This window comes from Olea europaea, unplaced genomic scaffold (assembly GCF_002742605.1).
Source record: "Olea europaea var. sylvestris unplaced genomic scaffold, O_europaea_v1 scaffold1346, whole genome shotgun sequence".
In the NCBI taxonomy this organism is placed as follows: domain Eukaryota; kingdom Viridiplantae; phylum Streptophyta; class Magnoliopsida; order Lamiales; family Oleaceae; genus Olea; species Olea europaea.
Genome location: NW_019230952.1, coordinates 194,082 through 207,193, shown reverse-complemented (window position 1 = coordinate 207,193; position 13,112 = coordinate 194,082). Strand labels below are relative to the sequence as shown.

General features: G+C 34.4%; 2 protein-coding genes across 4 annotated transcripts in view; both read left to right on the top strand.

Moving 5' to 3' along the window:
• The first annotated feature begins 2,325 nt into the window (after positions 1-2,325).
• On the top strand, positions 2,326-7,190 carry LOC111375184 (G-type lectin S-receptor-like serine/threonine-protein kinase At5g24080). 3 transcript variants are annotated; one of them, XM_022997984.1, is made up of 5 exons: positions 2,326-2,951; positions 3,921-5,257; positions 5,362-5,542; positions 5,733-6,186; positions 6,626-7,190. In XM_022997984.1, exons 1-5 carry the CDS (start codon positions 2,698-2,700, stop codon positions 6,962-6,964), a joined length of 2,565 nt encoding a protein of 854 aa, XP_022853752.1. In that variant the 5' UTR covers positions 2,326-2,697; the 3' UTR covers positions 6,965-7,190. The 3 variants fall into 3 exon arrangements, with proteins under 3 accessions (XP_022853752.1, XP_022853754.1, XP_022853753.1); XM_022997986.1 differs by having other exon boundaries at positions 2,729-2,951; positions 3,868-5,257; XM_022997985.1 differs by having other exon boundaries at positions 2,840-2,951; positions 3,932-5,257.
• Positions 7,191-8,757: 1,567 nt separating this feature from the next.
• The window catches only part of LOC111375183 (plastidial pyruvate kinase 2-like), a 6,427-nt gene continuing 2,072 nt past the window's right edge, over positions 8,758-13,112 (top strand). Inside the window, exons 1-8 of the mRNA XM_022997983.1 lie at positions 8,758-9,203; positions 9,963-10,250; positions 10,663-10,828; positions 11,315-11,449; positions 11,602-11,712; positions 11,797-11,885; positions 12,350-12,412; positions 12,570-12,745. Of these exons, the coding sequence (XP_022853751.1) occupies positions 8,973-9,203; positions 9,963-10,250; positions 10,663-10,828; positions 11,315-11,449; positions 11,602-11,712; positions 11,797-11,885; positions 12,350-12,412; positions 12,570-12,745 (1,259 nt within the window). The 5' untranslated portion in view covers positions 8,758-8,972. The remainder of the gene's footprint in view (positions 9,204-9,962; positions 10,251-10,662; positions 10,829-11,314; positions 11,450-11,601; positions 11,713-11,796; positions 11,886-12,349; positions 12,413-12,569; positions 12,746-13,112) is intronic.

Here is a 13,112-nt window from a genome sequence, read left to right as displayed (position 1 = left end):
TTGATGTAAAAGGTCCCTATTGTTTGATGTAATTACGCAAATAGTCCATATCATTTCAATTTTGGCATTTGGATATTCAGATTGATATTTCTTTGCTTAAAATGTTCTTGTATCCATTTTTTCCATTATAACATTATGAAATGACTAATTTATCATCATATTTAAAGAACCAAATAGAAAATAGAAATAATATAAACAAATTATATTTAAAAATTCTATTTTTTTTTCAAGTACAAACGAGTCTCAAGAAAATAATTGAAACATTCTAATAAACAAAAAAAATTCATCTTCCCAATTAACCCACATACCCAATGCCCATCCCCTATACTCCATCACCACCATAAAATTAATTAAAGAGATAATTAACACTATAATAAAAGTTAAAAAAAGAATTAAAATTAGAAAATAAAAATTATAAAAACAAAATGGTGGTTATTCCTTATCAAATATTTTTTTATACTTTTAATTCTCTTTTTATTTTGGTGGTGGAGGATAGGTGTACGGGTAGGGGTAGGGGTAGGTGGGTTATTTGGGAATATAAAATATTTTTCTATTAGAATGTTTTAAATTTTTATATGTGAGATTTGTTTGTAATTTTTAAAAAATATTAGAAACAATAGATACAATTTTTTTATATTATTTATTTTTTCTATTTATTTATTGAAAGATAATGATAAATTAGTTATTTCATAATGTTATAATAGAAAAATGGACGCAGAGACCTTTTAAACAAATAAATGTCGATCTAAATATTCAAATGTCAAAATTGAAATGATAGGAACTATTTGCGCAATTACAGCAAACATTAGGAACCTTTTACATCAAATTACACTTATTTAACGGAATATGACAAAAAAGACCAATTTTGTAAAAGAGGTTTGAAATGAAGATGTAAATAGCAAGTTCAAAACAATAGGGATTATTTTCGCAATGAGTACAAACGATAGGAATATTTTTTTGCTAATCATCCCAAATCTTTTGTTAGAAGTATACAATATATTCATCACGTGTCTCTCAAACGTTCAATTTCATGAAATTAGGCTCCCGTTTGGCCCCCATTCTCCTTCTCATTCTTTTTCTCTCTTTTACGTTCAATCATACAATCTTTCATAAAATAATATTACACGCAAATAAAAAACTTTTCATTCTTTTTCAACTACACATTTTTCAAAAAAGCACTATTTCAACCATTAAAATTTAGAAAGAATGGGGGCCAAACAGAGGTAGATTTTGTATCTCAATTTAGACCGATACCTAAAAAATGTAAGCATCTTTAAACCAATATTTTAAAATGCGCGCATATGTTCGGGACTTTTTCGAAACTCCTCGTATATGGGGTATGCGTGTGATAATATAGCCAACTCATTTCGTTGACAGCATATGCATGCTTTAACTCCAAAATACGTACGCATTTATGTTAAAAATTGTGTCAAAATTAACCTTGCAAATCTCAACCCACTTTTATAGCTTTAAAAAATGTAAATGAAGCTTAAAAAACATCAAATTAGCTTAAATCACCTAAGTCAATGAATTATTTACATCAATCCGTAGGTTTTAGACATTTAGAAAAACGAAAAATAAAACATATTTTTTCGTAGAGTTGTACATTATCTATGCTGAGCCCAAGCCGCCTTCTTTGATCTTCCTCTAGTTTAGCAAGTGATGCTAGTAATGCACATACTTAAATTGTTGATGGTTTTGCTAATAAGGAAAGGTTAACAATTGTATTTTATTGTTTACAAGAAGTAATTAAAATTCTCAAGTATCTTATGACACGAAATATGACTTGAAAGAAGAAGAAAAGTTTTAATCGATAAAGAGTTACTAAGCGTGTCTATATATATATATATATATATATATATATATATATATAAAATTCAAAAAATGCATTATTTTATTTATTTATTAGTTTTGAATATTTAAAATAATATTAAAAATTAAAAAAATAAAAACATATAATTATGCACGTGTTTCTTTGATGCTGTTATGCATTACGCATTTTAGAACCTTGATTTAAGCACTCCAGTTATACAATTTAGCAAAGATTTTTAGCATTATGGACCGATTTTCAACAAAAAGTTTTGAGTCCAAGTTATTACTAGACCAATAATTTTTAAGGACAAATTACGGAATTTCATCTTTGTTCTATGAGTAATGCTATTCAAAGCCCGTCACCATAATAGTTCTTCTATGTGACATATACATAACAAGTGATTGTTCGATATATTAATATAATAATTTTTTATTAATTTATATATCAAATAATCGCATGTCATCTATATGTCTCATGAATCCATTAGTGTGTGGCAGAGAATAGTATTATTTTTGTTCTATGGTGCAAATCCTCAAGGAAGAAGCAGACTGGCGGCGTTCTAACAGCCCTAAAATTCGGAGTAGAGAAGTAACCCAAATTCTAGTGTGAAAATTAGAACAATGATTGAATCAGACATTTTTGGGCCAAAAGATTTGTTGAATTTTGTACAAACATGTGCCATCAATGCATTAATCTCTTGCAGCCGACCACTGCATGGGTTTCGATTTTTTTCAACATTGTAGCTCACCCACTGATACACGTGTTGGCTTAAACCCGCCTTTAATCTCCACACAACTCTCCTTCCTTTTCAATTTCTTGAATCCAACCCCTTTCGATTTCACATAAATAAGCCATCAACCCTCATCCCAAATGACATATTCACAATGGGTTTTGTTCTATACTCCGTTTGGGCATTGTTTTTCCTTATTTTTTCAGAAATTTTTGGTTCCTCCTTGGCCGGAAGAATTCGATTGGGTTCGAGGTTGTTGGCTAGTGAGAATAACGAAGCATGGGTTTCTGATAATGGAACATTTGCATTTGGCTTCAGCCCTATTGATGCAAAATCTGATCAATTTCAATTGGGAATATGGTTTGTTCAACTTCCCGGAGATCGAACCCTTGTCTGGTCGGCTGAGATGTACGTTTAATGCTTCTGATTATATATTTGTTTCTTATAATTGCAAGATTAAACAGCTGTTCATGTTTTATTTTACGTAGGTTAATGATTACTAGCATTTCTGAGCTTGTAACTCTTAAAAGTAAGTTAAAAGTGAGTTCTTGCTTATTGTTAAGAATGCCATGTTTGGAAATTCTTATTTCTTGACCAATGGTAAATTATCTTGTTTAAAGCTTGCTTATTTGCTTATAAGTAAACATTTCTTAGCTTAACAAGACATGCTCAGTTTAGTTAGTTTGTTAATCCTCTATTTAATTTATATATCAAGGCAAAGACCTGAATGAATTAAGTTTTTGTTTGGTAGGGAGATTTTAATTTAAGTCAAAGTCAACGGTTAAATTTAACCACATATTTCATGGGGACACAACTTTTCAATCACATATTTTATCAATTTTTATCAAAATCTGATTAAAATTTGAATTTAATCCCCCACCAAATTGGGGCTGAGAATGTGAAGATATGCTTCAGAGGTCACCGTTAATTCATTTCATTAATCTTTTCTTATCATGTGTATTATGCGCAAATGATGCATTTACTTGTAAAAGTTATACATGTTCAAATAATTGAATTTACCATAATCGATTTTTTTTTTTGCACATGTATCTATTTTACTCGCAAATAGTTTACTTTTATTGGAAATTTGAAGATTTAATAACGTGAAAATTGTTTTTGTAATAGTTAAAATGTACTGTGTAAGTTATTATGACATTATAGTAAGAGTTACTTTAAAAAAAGTAACTTTCTAGCTGAAAAGTGAGAAAAAAGGAAACTCAAAATCAACATCTACTTACGCAAGCTAGTAGTATTGATGGATTCCGGATTTAGAATTAGACGAAAGCATATTGGATTCCTCTAGTCTTTACTAAAGCTTTTGCAGGTGTATATATATTTTTTGGCCCACCATTCATTTTCTCTCAATCATCTAAATAGAAATTCTCCAGTCAGCAAAAATGCAATCTTGGAGTTCGAAACCAGCGGAAGTCTCGTGCTTGTTGATAGAGACACAACTGTCTGGACATCAAATACGTCGAACTCAGGTGTAGAAACAGCTGTCATGTCGGAAAACGGCAACTTTATTCTATATGGCACTGATCAACGCATTGCATGGGAAAGCTTTTCGCATCCATCAGATACTCTCCTACCCGGACAACCTTTGACAGTTTCTCTGGAGCTCAAATCTTCGGAACCGCCTTCACATGGTGGTTACTATGCACTGAAAATGTTACAGCAGCGCACTTCACTAAGTCTTGCACTGACCTACAATTTGCCAGAGTCCTACAATACATCACCTGATTCTTATACGAACTTATCCTACTGGTCGGGACCTGAGATATCAAACTTTACTGGGGATGTTATAGCAGTTTTGGATGAAGAAGGAAGTTTCGGAATTATTTATAGCTCTTCATTGGATGGAGAGGTGTACGTGTACAAGAATGATAATGATAACGGAGGATTATCCTCGGCAACAAGTCAATCAGGACGGCCATCAGTTCTTCGAAGGTTAGCCCTTGAGGCTAATGGAAATTTACGTTTGTATAGATGGGACAATGATGTTAATGGATCACGCCAGTGGGTTCCCGAGTGGGCAGCTGTTTCTAAACCGTGTGATATTGCTGGTATTTGCGGAAATGGGATATGCAATCTCGATCGAAGCAAGACCAATGCATCTTGCACGTGCTTGCCGGGAACATCAAAGCGTGGAAATGATGGCGAGTGCTTGGGAAATTCATCTGTGTCTGGGAAATGTGGTCAACATCATGAAAATTTAACATCCCAGTTTAAGATTGAAGCAATTCAACAAACCAATTACTACTTTGCAGAATCATCGGTAATTGCGAATTATAGCGATATAGAGACTGTGTCTAAATGCGGGGATGCCTGCTTATCAGACTGCGAATGTGTCGCTTCAATCTATGGCCTTAATGAGGAAGAGGCATATTGCTGGGTTTTGAGGAGTTTAGAGTATGGAGGGTACGAGGATGCGGGCTCAACTTTATTTGTGAAGGTAGAATCGAATGGCTCTTCGACTATGAAGGATGATACAAGATCAGTGATTGAACGGAAAAAGGTTTTGGTGGTTCCTATTGTTTTAAGCATGTTATTTCTGATAGGCCTCCTCTGCTGCTTATTATATATCTATGTTCACAAAAGGAGATCCTTGAAAAGAACCCTTGAGAATTCCTTAATTATATCAGGAGCTCCAATTAGTTTCAGCTACCGGGATTTACAGTATAGGACTAGTAACTTTTCCCACATATTAGGAACAGGTAATAAATGTAAAGATGAATTAAAACGAAAGAGATGACTGAGGACACTTACTAAAGCAATCAAAACTTGAAACTAATACAAATAATATGGTGTTCTTTTGCAGGTGGATTTGGCAGTGTATACAAAGGAAGCCTAGGTGATGCAACCTTAATTGCAGTAAAGAAACTTGACAGGATTTTACCCCATGGGGAGAAGGAATTTATTACTGAGGTGAACACAATTGGCTCAATGCATCACCTGAACTTGGTTCGGCTATGTGGATACTGTTCAGAGGGCTCACAACGGTAGCTTTCTATCCTGCTATAGTATTATAAATTTTCACTTCCATTGATATGTCCTTATGACTTGTTATGTTGTTTTGAAGTCATATGTCGGAATATGCTAAGCACGAGCATTAACTATTCCTTAACATAATCTCTATACATTCAGTACATAGATATATTTTAACGTTTATTTATATGTGATCATCAACAGGCTCCTCGTTTATGAGTTCATGAAGAATGGGTCGTTGGACAAATGGATATTTCCTTCACATAATTCTCGAGAAAGACTACTGGATTGGCCAACCCGTTTCCTTGTTGCTCTTGGCACAGCACAAGGGATAGCATATTTTCACGAGCAATGTCGTGACAGGATTATACATTGTGACATCAAACCGGAAAATATTCTTTTGGACGAGAATTTCTGCCCAAAAGTATCAGATTTTGGACTAGCTAAAATGATGGGACGAGAGCACTCTCATGTTGTGACAATGGTACGAGGGACGAGAGGTTACTTAGCCCCAGAATGGGTCAGCAACCGCCCGATTACAGTAAAAGCTGATGTTTACAGCTATGGGATGCTTCTTCTTGAGATAATTGGTGGCCGGAGAAATCTAGATATGACATATGATGCAGAGAGCTTTTTTTATCCTGGATGGGCATTCAAGGTATTGTCGATTAATTCCCCCTAAACTTATTGCACAAAATTGACGTAGTTTAGAACTTAAAGTTAAGTATCTTTGTTGGAAATTAAGCCTTAATCCTAATTATGGGAGCAATATTAAGCAACATGTAATCAGAAACACACACGAGAATACCCACAAATTTACAGTGTTATATTCTCAATTTGAGAGTTGGAGTCCACTCACACTGCGAGTTTCCAACGTGAAGAAGAAAAAAAAAAAGATTACAATGGTAATTTTAGGCCTCTGAATTTGCGTATCGCCTAAGTAATTCTTCATATGTGTACGAATATTAGGCGAAACTAATGCATGTAGAATGCCTTTATATCCATTAATTGAAAATATTCGAGTTCTAGGGGACAAGTGTGTTATATATTATGATAAAGTTTTCTGCAAATGATCACATGAATGTTTGTATCTTTAGGAGTTGGCAAATGGAGCACCAACAAAAGCTGCAGATAGACGTCTCGAAGGAGCAGTCAACGAAGAAGAACTCATAAGAGCTTTAAAAACTGCCTTTTGGTGCATTCAAGACGAGATTTCCATGAGGCCAACAATGGGAGATGTCGTGAAGATGTTAGAAGGATCGTTTGACATTAATATGCCATCGATGCCACAGACGGTTCTCGAGTTAATTGAAGAAGGCCTAGACCATGTCTACAAAGCCATGAAGAGAGATTTCAATCAATTCAGCTCCTTCACCATCACCACTCATCCATCATCTCTTGCAACATGTAGTTATTCAACAATGTCACCAAGATAATTTGCCAATTAGGAAAAAGATTTGAGATTAGAAAATTTGTATTTTTATTTGTATTTTTTCATGTTCTAAGTAGCTGTCCTGAGAGAAGGAAATTTGATTTGATTTGATTTTGACTCCATATATTTAGTCTCATGCAGGTGAATGTAAATTTTATTATGTCAATGGCAGTTGGACCTCATGCAATTATTGAACTATTTCATCTAAAGACATGAAAATGTTATCAGAATTTGGGGTTCGAGGTGTGACCATCACCCAATTATAAAAATTTCAACACACAAGTATTTTTTAAAAACTCTCATAGAGGGTCTCGAATATGTCGATTTCTTCAGTTTCCATCTGATTGGATTGAGCAAAATCATCCCTGGAGAAGAAAGAAGTGTTAGTATCATTCACAAAAGTTTGAAATCCTAAATTCATTATCCTAGAAGCCTGAAATCCACAGAGCACGAGTGATTGGAGCAATATAAAACCTCAAGACAATAGATTAATACTGAAATGCTTAGAAGCATTAAAGGCCACATCCATCTCTGTTACCCCTCAAATCTGATACATCTTTGACCTTTGTCATTATCAGACATGGCCCCTGATTTGTTCAGCTAAAAATCTGAATTAAAATTTAAATCAAAGTCATTAATTACTTTTAATTAGACGTTTTATTGATACCACAACTTTTCAATCACATATTCCATCAATTTTTATCAAAATTTACTAAAAATATGATTTTTCTTATAGAGTTTGTTTGGTAGGGATTTTGATAATTGATTTTTTTTATCGTTAGAGATAAAGTTGGTCCTACTTGTGAGAGAAGAATTAAAAATGACGACTAGAATAGTAAAATAACAGTTAAAAATATTGATTTTAATTGACTTAAAATATGTACCAAACAAGCACTAAACCAAATAAAGCCACGATTTTGGATGTATTTAGACATTAACGTAGAATAACTGGTTGAGTAAGGTCAGTTGTAAGGAAATGGCAACCAATAGATTTTGTAATAGATTTTATGAAAGATGTGTAGTTAAAAAATAGAAAAAAAAATTTGGGTTTATATGTAAAATTATTTTATTAGGAGAATATGTGGTTGAAAATGAATTTGAAAAAAAAATGAATTTTAAAGAATGAAACTCGAAACAAGAGATAAATTGCAATTGGCAAGCAAATAGCCAACTTATATTCTAATTTGATTTTAATTAGACAACTTCGTCTAATTTCATCACCTAGACCGAGAAAATCAGTGAACTCGAAATCAGTAAATGAAGCTCATCATTACTTTATATATATTTCACATCAACAACTAAAAGTTATGTGCGATAATTATAATGTAGTAAATTTACTATCAAATCTTCTATTCGGACGAAGGTGTCTTGTTTGAAATTAAATGAAAACATAATTTTACTTATTGAAATAAAATAAAAGTACAACTACCTAATTGATATATATCATAATTGTATAATTATGGATTGATACCAAAGTAAAGTATAAGTACTACGAATAGAATTAACCACTAACATACATAAATAATTTGTATAGTTTTGCCGTAAACTTGGCTACCGCGTGAGAATGGAGAGAGTTCATTTTGCCCGTAAACTTGGCCACCGCGTGAGAATGGAGAGAGTTCATTTTGCCGCGTGGCGCACGAGACTCTCGTGGCTATTGCCAGCTCCACGATTACCTTACCCACGGTAAACTCAGTGGAACGTCAGTACCCAATAATTACTTCTCCAATTGACTAGCTAAACGACACCGTTCAATCCATCCAGCCCACCCCCGCCATAAACCAAATACTCTTCCCTCGAGGCTAAAACCCCAACTGTTTTGAACAAAGATAGCCTCTTTTCCTTCACATTTCGATACAAACAAGAGCGGCCTCTCTGCATTAAATTCCAAATCCATCGGCGATTTCACCAATCTTTCTTTCAATTTATACTCTCTTCTCACTCTACATTCTCTGCAATTCTCTCTCTAGATCCTCTAGTTTCTCTTCGTATAACCTTTTGTAGCCATAGTAATGGCGACGAGGATGATTCACGGTGCATTTGCGACAAATCCTAGCTCTGGATCTCTTCAGAGCCAAGCTGAGAAGCTGAGGCCGACGGCTGGCTTTGGTTCGAAGGTTTTGTTTCAGTCTGAGAAGAAGAGCAGCCGTGGAGTGGGCCATGTTAGCTTGCCGATTATTGCCATGAGATCCGCACGAGTCGAGCCCGAAATTATGCCGGTGACCCCTGAAGATGTTCCCAAGGTTCTTTTTTTTTTTTCCTTTCCTTTTTAGACAGAGTCTTTTTATTTTTTATGAAATGTAATGCTCGTTAATTACTAGTAAAGATTGAGTTTTTATGCATCATGAACGTTAATTTTCCAACTTTCAAGTATAATGCCTGTTTATCGCTATTACATTAATTATTAAGTGCATTGCATTCCTTTAAATCATAATGTAATATGGATTGCATTTTTTCTCTTCTCTTGGAAATATTTATTTTGGCATTTTCCAGTTGTCGGGCTTGTCGGCTCGATATACTTATTCTTCTATAGTGTATACAGGGAACTGCGTATTTCTAGTCGATCCAATTGTCCATTTTACTTTCCTAAATTTAATCGCCTGTAAACTTTTGAGATGGAAGTTGTCTCTATGTATAATAGGACAAAGTATTTAAAACAGACTCAGGATTGATTTTGAGATGGAACTGAGGCTTTGGAATTGGAGCAAATTTAAAGGATTCAATTTTGAAAGAAAATGTTGTCCAACCTTTTTTCGAGTGCATCAAGTCCACATGAATAAATATAACTTGTATTTCTGTTCAAAAATTTTAAATCAGATTTAGGCTGGGATAGTTTTAATGTTGTGTCTGGACCTTGACTTTGTCTATAGACTTGGGTTAGAACTAGTTCATATTCACACCATTGATCTTCTAATCATTGAAAGAACAATGCACTGAATGTAAGAAATTTAGCACAGTTACATTCTCTTATGAATAACATTCTAATTACTGTTCTTGACCAGGCAGAGGAGCAAATTCCGTATTTAAAGACAATTCAGGAACTTGGTGACACATCAGTGGGTACATGGTCTAAGCCTACAGTAAGACGCAAGACAAAGATTGTTTGCACGATTGGTCCATCAACCAATACCAGGGAAATGATATGGAAACTGGCAGAGTCTGGGATGAATGTCGCTCGTCTGAACATGTCCCATGGAGACCATGCATCTCACCAGAAAGTCATTGACTTGGTTAAGGAATATAATGCCCAAGCAAAAGACAATGTTATTGCCATCATGCTTGACACCAAGGCAAGTTTCTTGTCTTTTGGCTCATAGATCACAGCTTGACATTTCAGGCTATATAGTAACATCTTTCTAACTTCATTAATCAAGTTTGTCACTGTTTATGATATATTGTTGCGAAAAAATTTCTTTGAATAAAAGATTTTTATTGCTAGAATGATGTCATATTTAACGAGTATATGGCATCCATAAAAATCTATTTCTGCCTCAACGATTTGTCTACTGGTAATATTTGTACAACTGTTGGTTTTTGCTTCCCTTTCTTTCTTCATCTCTGAGCGTAAGGCTCAGAATATAATAACAGATGATGCATAATATAGAAAATATTGAATTCATGCATTTTCAAGGACACGAAGCACAATAATTAAATAATATTTGCTAATATGTTTCCATTATTTTTAAAATTTTCTATTGGCAGGGTCCCGAGGTAAGGAGTGGTGATTTACCTCAACCCATTATGTTGATGAGCGGCCAGGAATTTACTTTCACAATTCGAAGAGGGGTTGGTACTGCAGATTGTGTGAGCGTCAACTACGATGATTTTGTAAATGATGTAGAAGTGGGGGACATGCTTCTTGTGGATGGTATGCTATAGATTTCCTTTTCTTCTACTGTTTGTCATAAATTCAATTGGAGATCAAGAAATTATTCAAGATGCGTGCTTGCTTGTTTCTGCTAGCTTCCATTTTAGTAACATGACCGAAGTGTTTATAGGTGAGGTTATATAACTTCAGCTAGGCCGAGTATTGGGAGATTTGGGAAATTGGACTTTTAATATTTCACAGCTTTCTGGTGCAGTTATTACCACTTTCCCATCAAACCACTAATTAAGGAATCTTCTGTCTGTGCTTTGATATGTAAACGCTCATACATATATTTATTCAACCTTCCATCTCATGATGTGTGCCATCTTTTCACCTTTTCTTTCTTGATTGCAACAAATGTTGTGCATATTACTTGAACTCATGAACGTCAAAGCTTGAAATACTTGTAGAAAAATTTATATCAGGGATTTGAGATTTTTTGCTTTTTCTTGCTAATCCATTACTGACTATTTCTTGGCAATAAAGGTGGTATGATGTCGTTAATGGTGAAATCGAAGACTGAAGATTCTGTAAAATGTGAGGTCATTGATGGAGGAGAGCTTAAATCTCGACGGCATCTAAATGTTCGAGGAAAAAGTGCTACACTTGCATCCATTACTGGTCAGACTCAGCAATATTTTATAATATGACTACCATCCTTTTTATGCTAAATCGACATTTCATATGCATATGTATCACTTTTCCTTTGACTGCTGGGTATTTGAATGTTTGTTTTGCAATTGAACCCGACGTTTTGTCCTTCCATGCAACAGAGAAAGACTGGGATGACATCAAATTTGGAGTTGACAACAAAGTTGACTTCTATGCTGTTTCCTTTGTCAAAGATGCGGCTGTGGTCCACGAATTGAAGGATTATCTGAAAAGTATTACAACCTGTCCATTTGTATGCTGTGATATTAAGTATGGAAAAATTTAACTTACAGTGTTGTGTATCCTTTTTCATGCAGATGCTGGGGCGGATATTCATGTTATCGTAAAAATTGAAAGTGCAGATTCCATACCAAATTTACATTCAATCATAACTGCATCAGATGGGGTAATTATAGGAGTATTTATTTGGATATTTGAGTTGAAAGAAAACTGTTACTAGATAAGGTTCCTGTTTTCATATTGATTTGGGTCTGAAATCAAAATAAGTTTGAAGAAATTAGTCTTCCATTTGGGTCGTTTCCTATGGTTAATTGTATGGTAATTTAGGATTTCGTAAAAAATTGTAGTATGAATTGGTTTTATATCTGCCAAATGGTGGAATAATCTTGTTAAAAAAGCACAAAAAAACACGTGAGGGCACCCCTCGTTTTCTATTTGGCCACATGGAATAGAAACTGTGCAAACAGCAGCATGCTGGGTTTATATTTTGTTGGATTAGGTTAATTTATTGGAGCCAAAAGAGTTTGATATCTGAATGTGTTTCTCGAGTCATCATTACCTTTTGTCCTTTAATTCAGAGGCCATTGACTTCCATTGCAAGATAAAGCTATATTGTTTTTCTTGTCTCAGGCTATGGTTGCAAGAGGGGATCTTGGTGCAGAGTTGCCCATCGAAGAGGTTCCTATATTGCAGGTAATTGCTTTGTGATGGTTTTTGAAACATTCATCTTTTGGCCCCTCACATTTCAATATGCATGCTGGAGGAAACTTGGGCACTTGGATGTTTCCACATGGAAGCCACATAGTAATCCATTTTACTATTAAGATAACAATTTTAGCATGAATTGTAGGAAGAAATAATCAGGCTCTGTCGTAGTATGGGGAAAGCTGTCATAGTGGCAACAAATATGCTTGAGAGCATGATAGTTCATCCGACACCTACCAGAGCAGAGGTATCAGATATTGCAATTGCAGTTAGAGAGGGTGCTGATGCAGTTATGCTTTCTGGAGAAACTGCTAATGGGAAGTGAGCAACTTTACCTTTGATCTTGTTTGTAGTACTTCATTGAAGTTTGGGTGCAGAAAATACATAATTTCAAATGGGTAGTTTGGGATGGTGATTCATCCCTCGGTATTTAACTTTTGATAGATTCTTTTTCTATCAGATTGGTCAATTCACTCAACTATTTGACAACCGTAAAATATCGGACAACATATTCACTAGGAAAGTCCTTTCAGATCAGATTTGATCCCATCTATTGTTATATTGGATTTGATCTTTGAAAATCTTTGGGTTTGTTAAGCAATTTCTCTTAATAAAATAATTTTGCACAATGACTCTTTAACTTTTTAATACTTTTTAACAACACTTCCTCTATTTTTCCAACCCCCCC

Excerpts from the sequence above, each read along its gene's own strand:
- LOC111375184 (XM_022997984.1), top strand. The coding sequence starts at position 2,698 with ATGGGTTTTGTTCTATACTCCGTTTGGGCATTGTTTTTCCTTATTTTT. Across the intron at positions 5,543-5,732 it reads TGTTCAGAGGGCTCACAACG|GCTCCTCGTTTATGAGTTCA; the intron begins GTAGCTTTCTAT and ends GATCATCAACAG. Across the intron at positions 6,187-6,625 it reads ATCCTGGATGGGCATTCAAG|GAGTTGGCAAATGGAGCACC; the intron begins GTATTGTCGATT and ends TTGTATCTTTAG.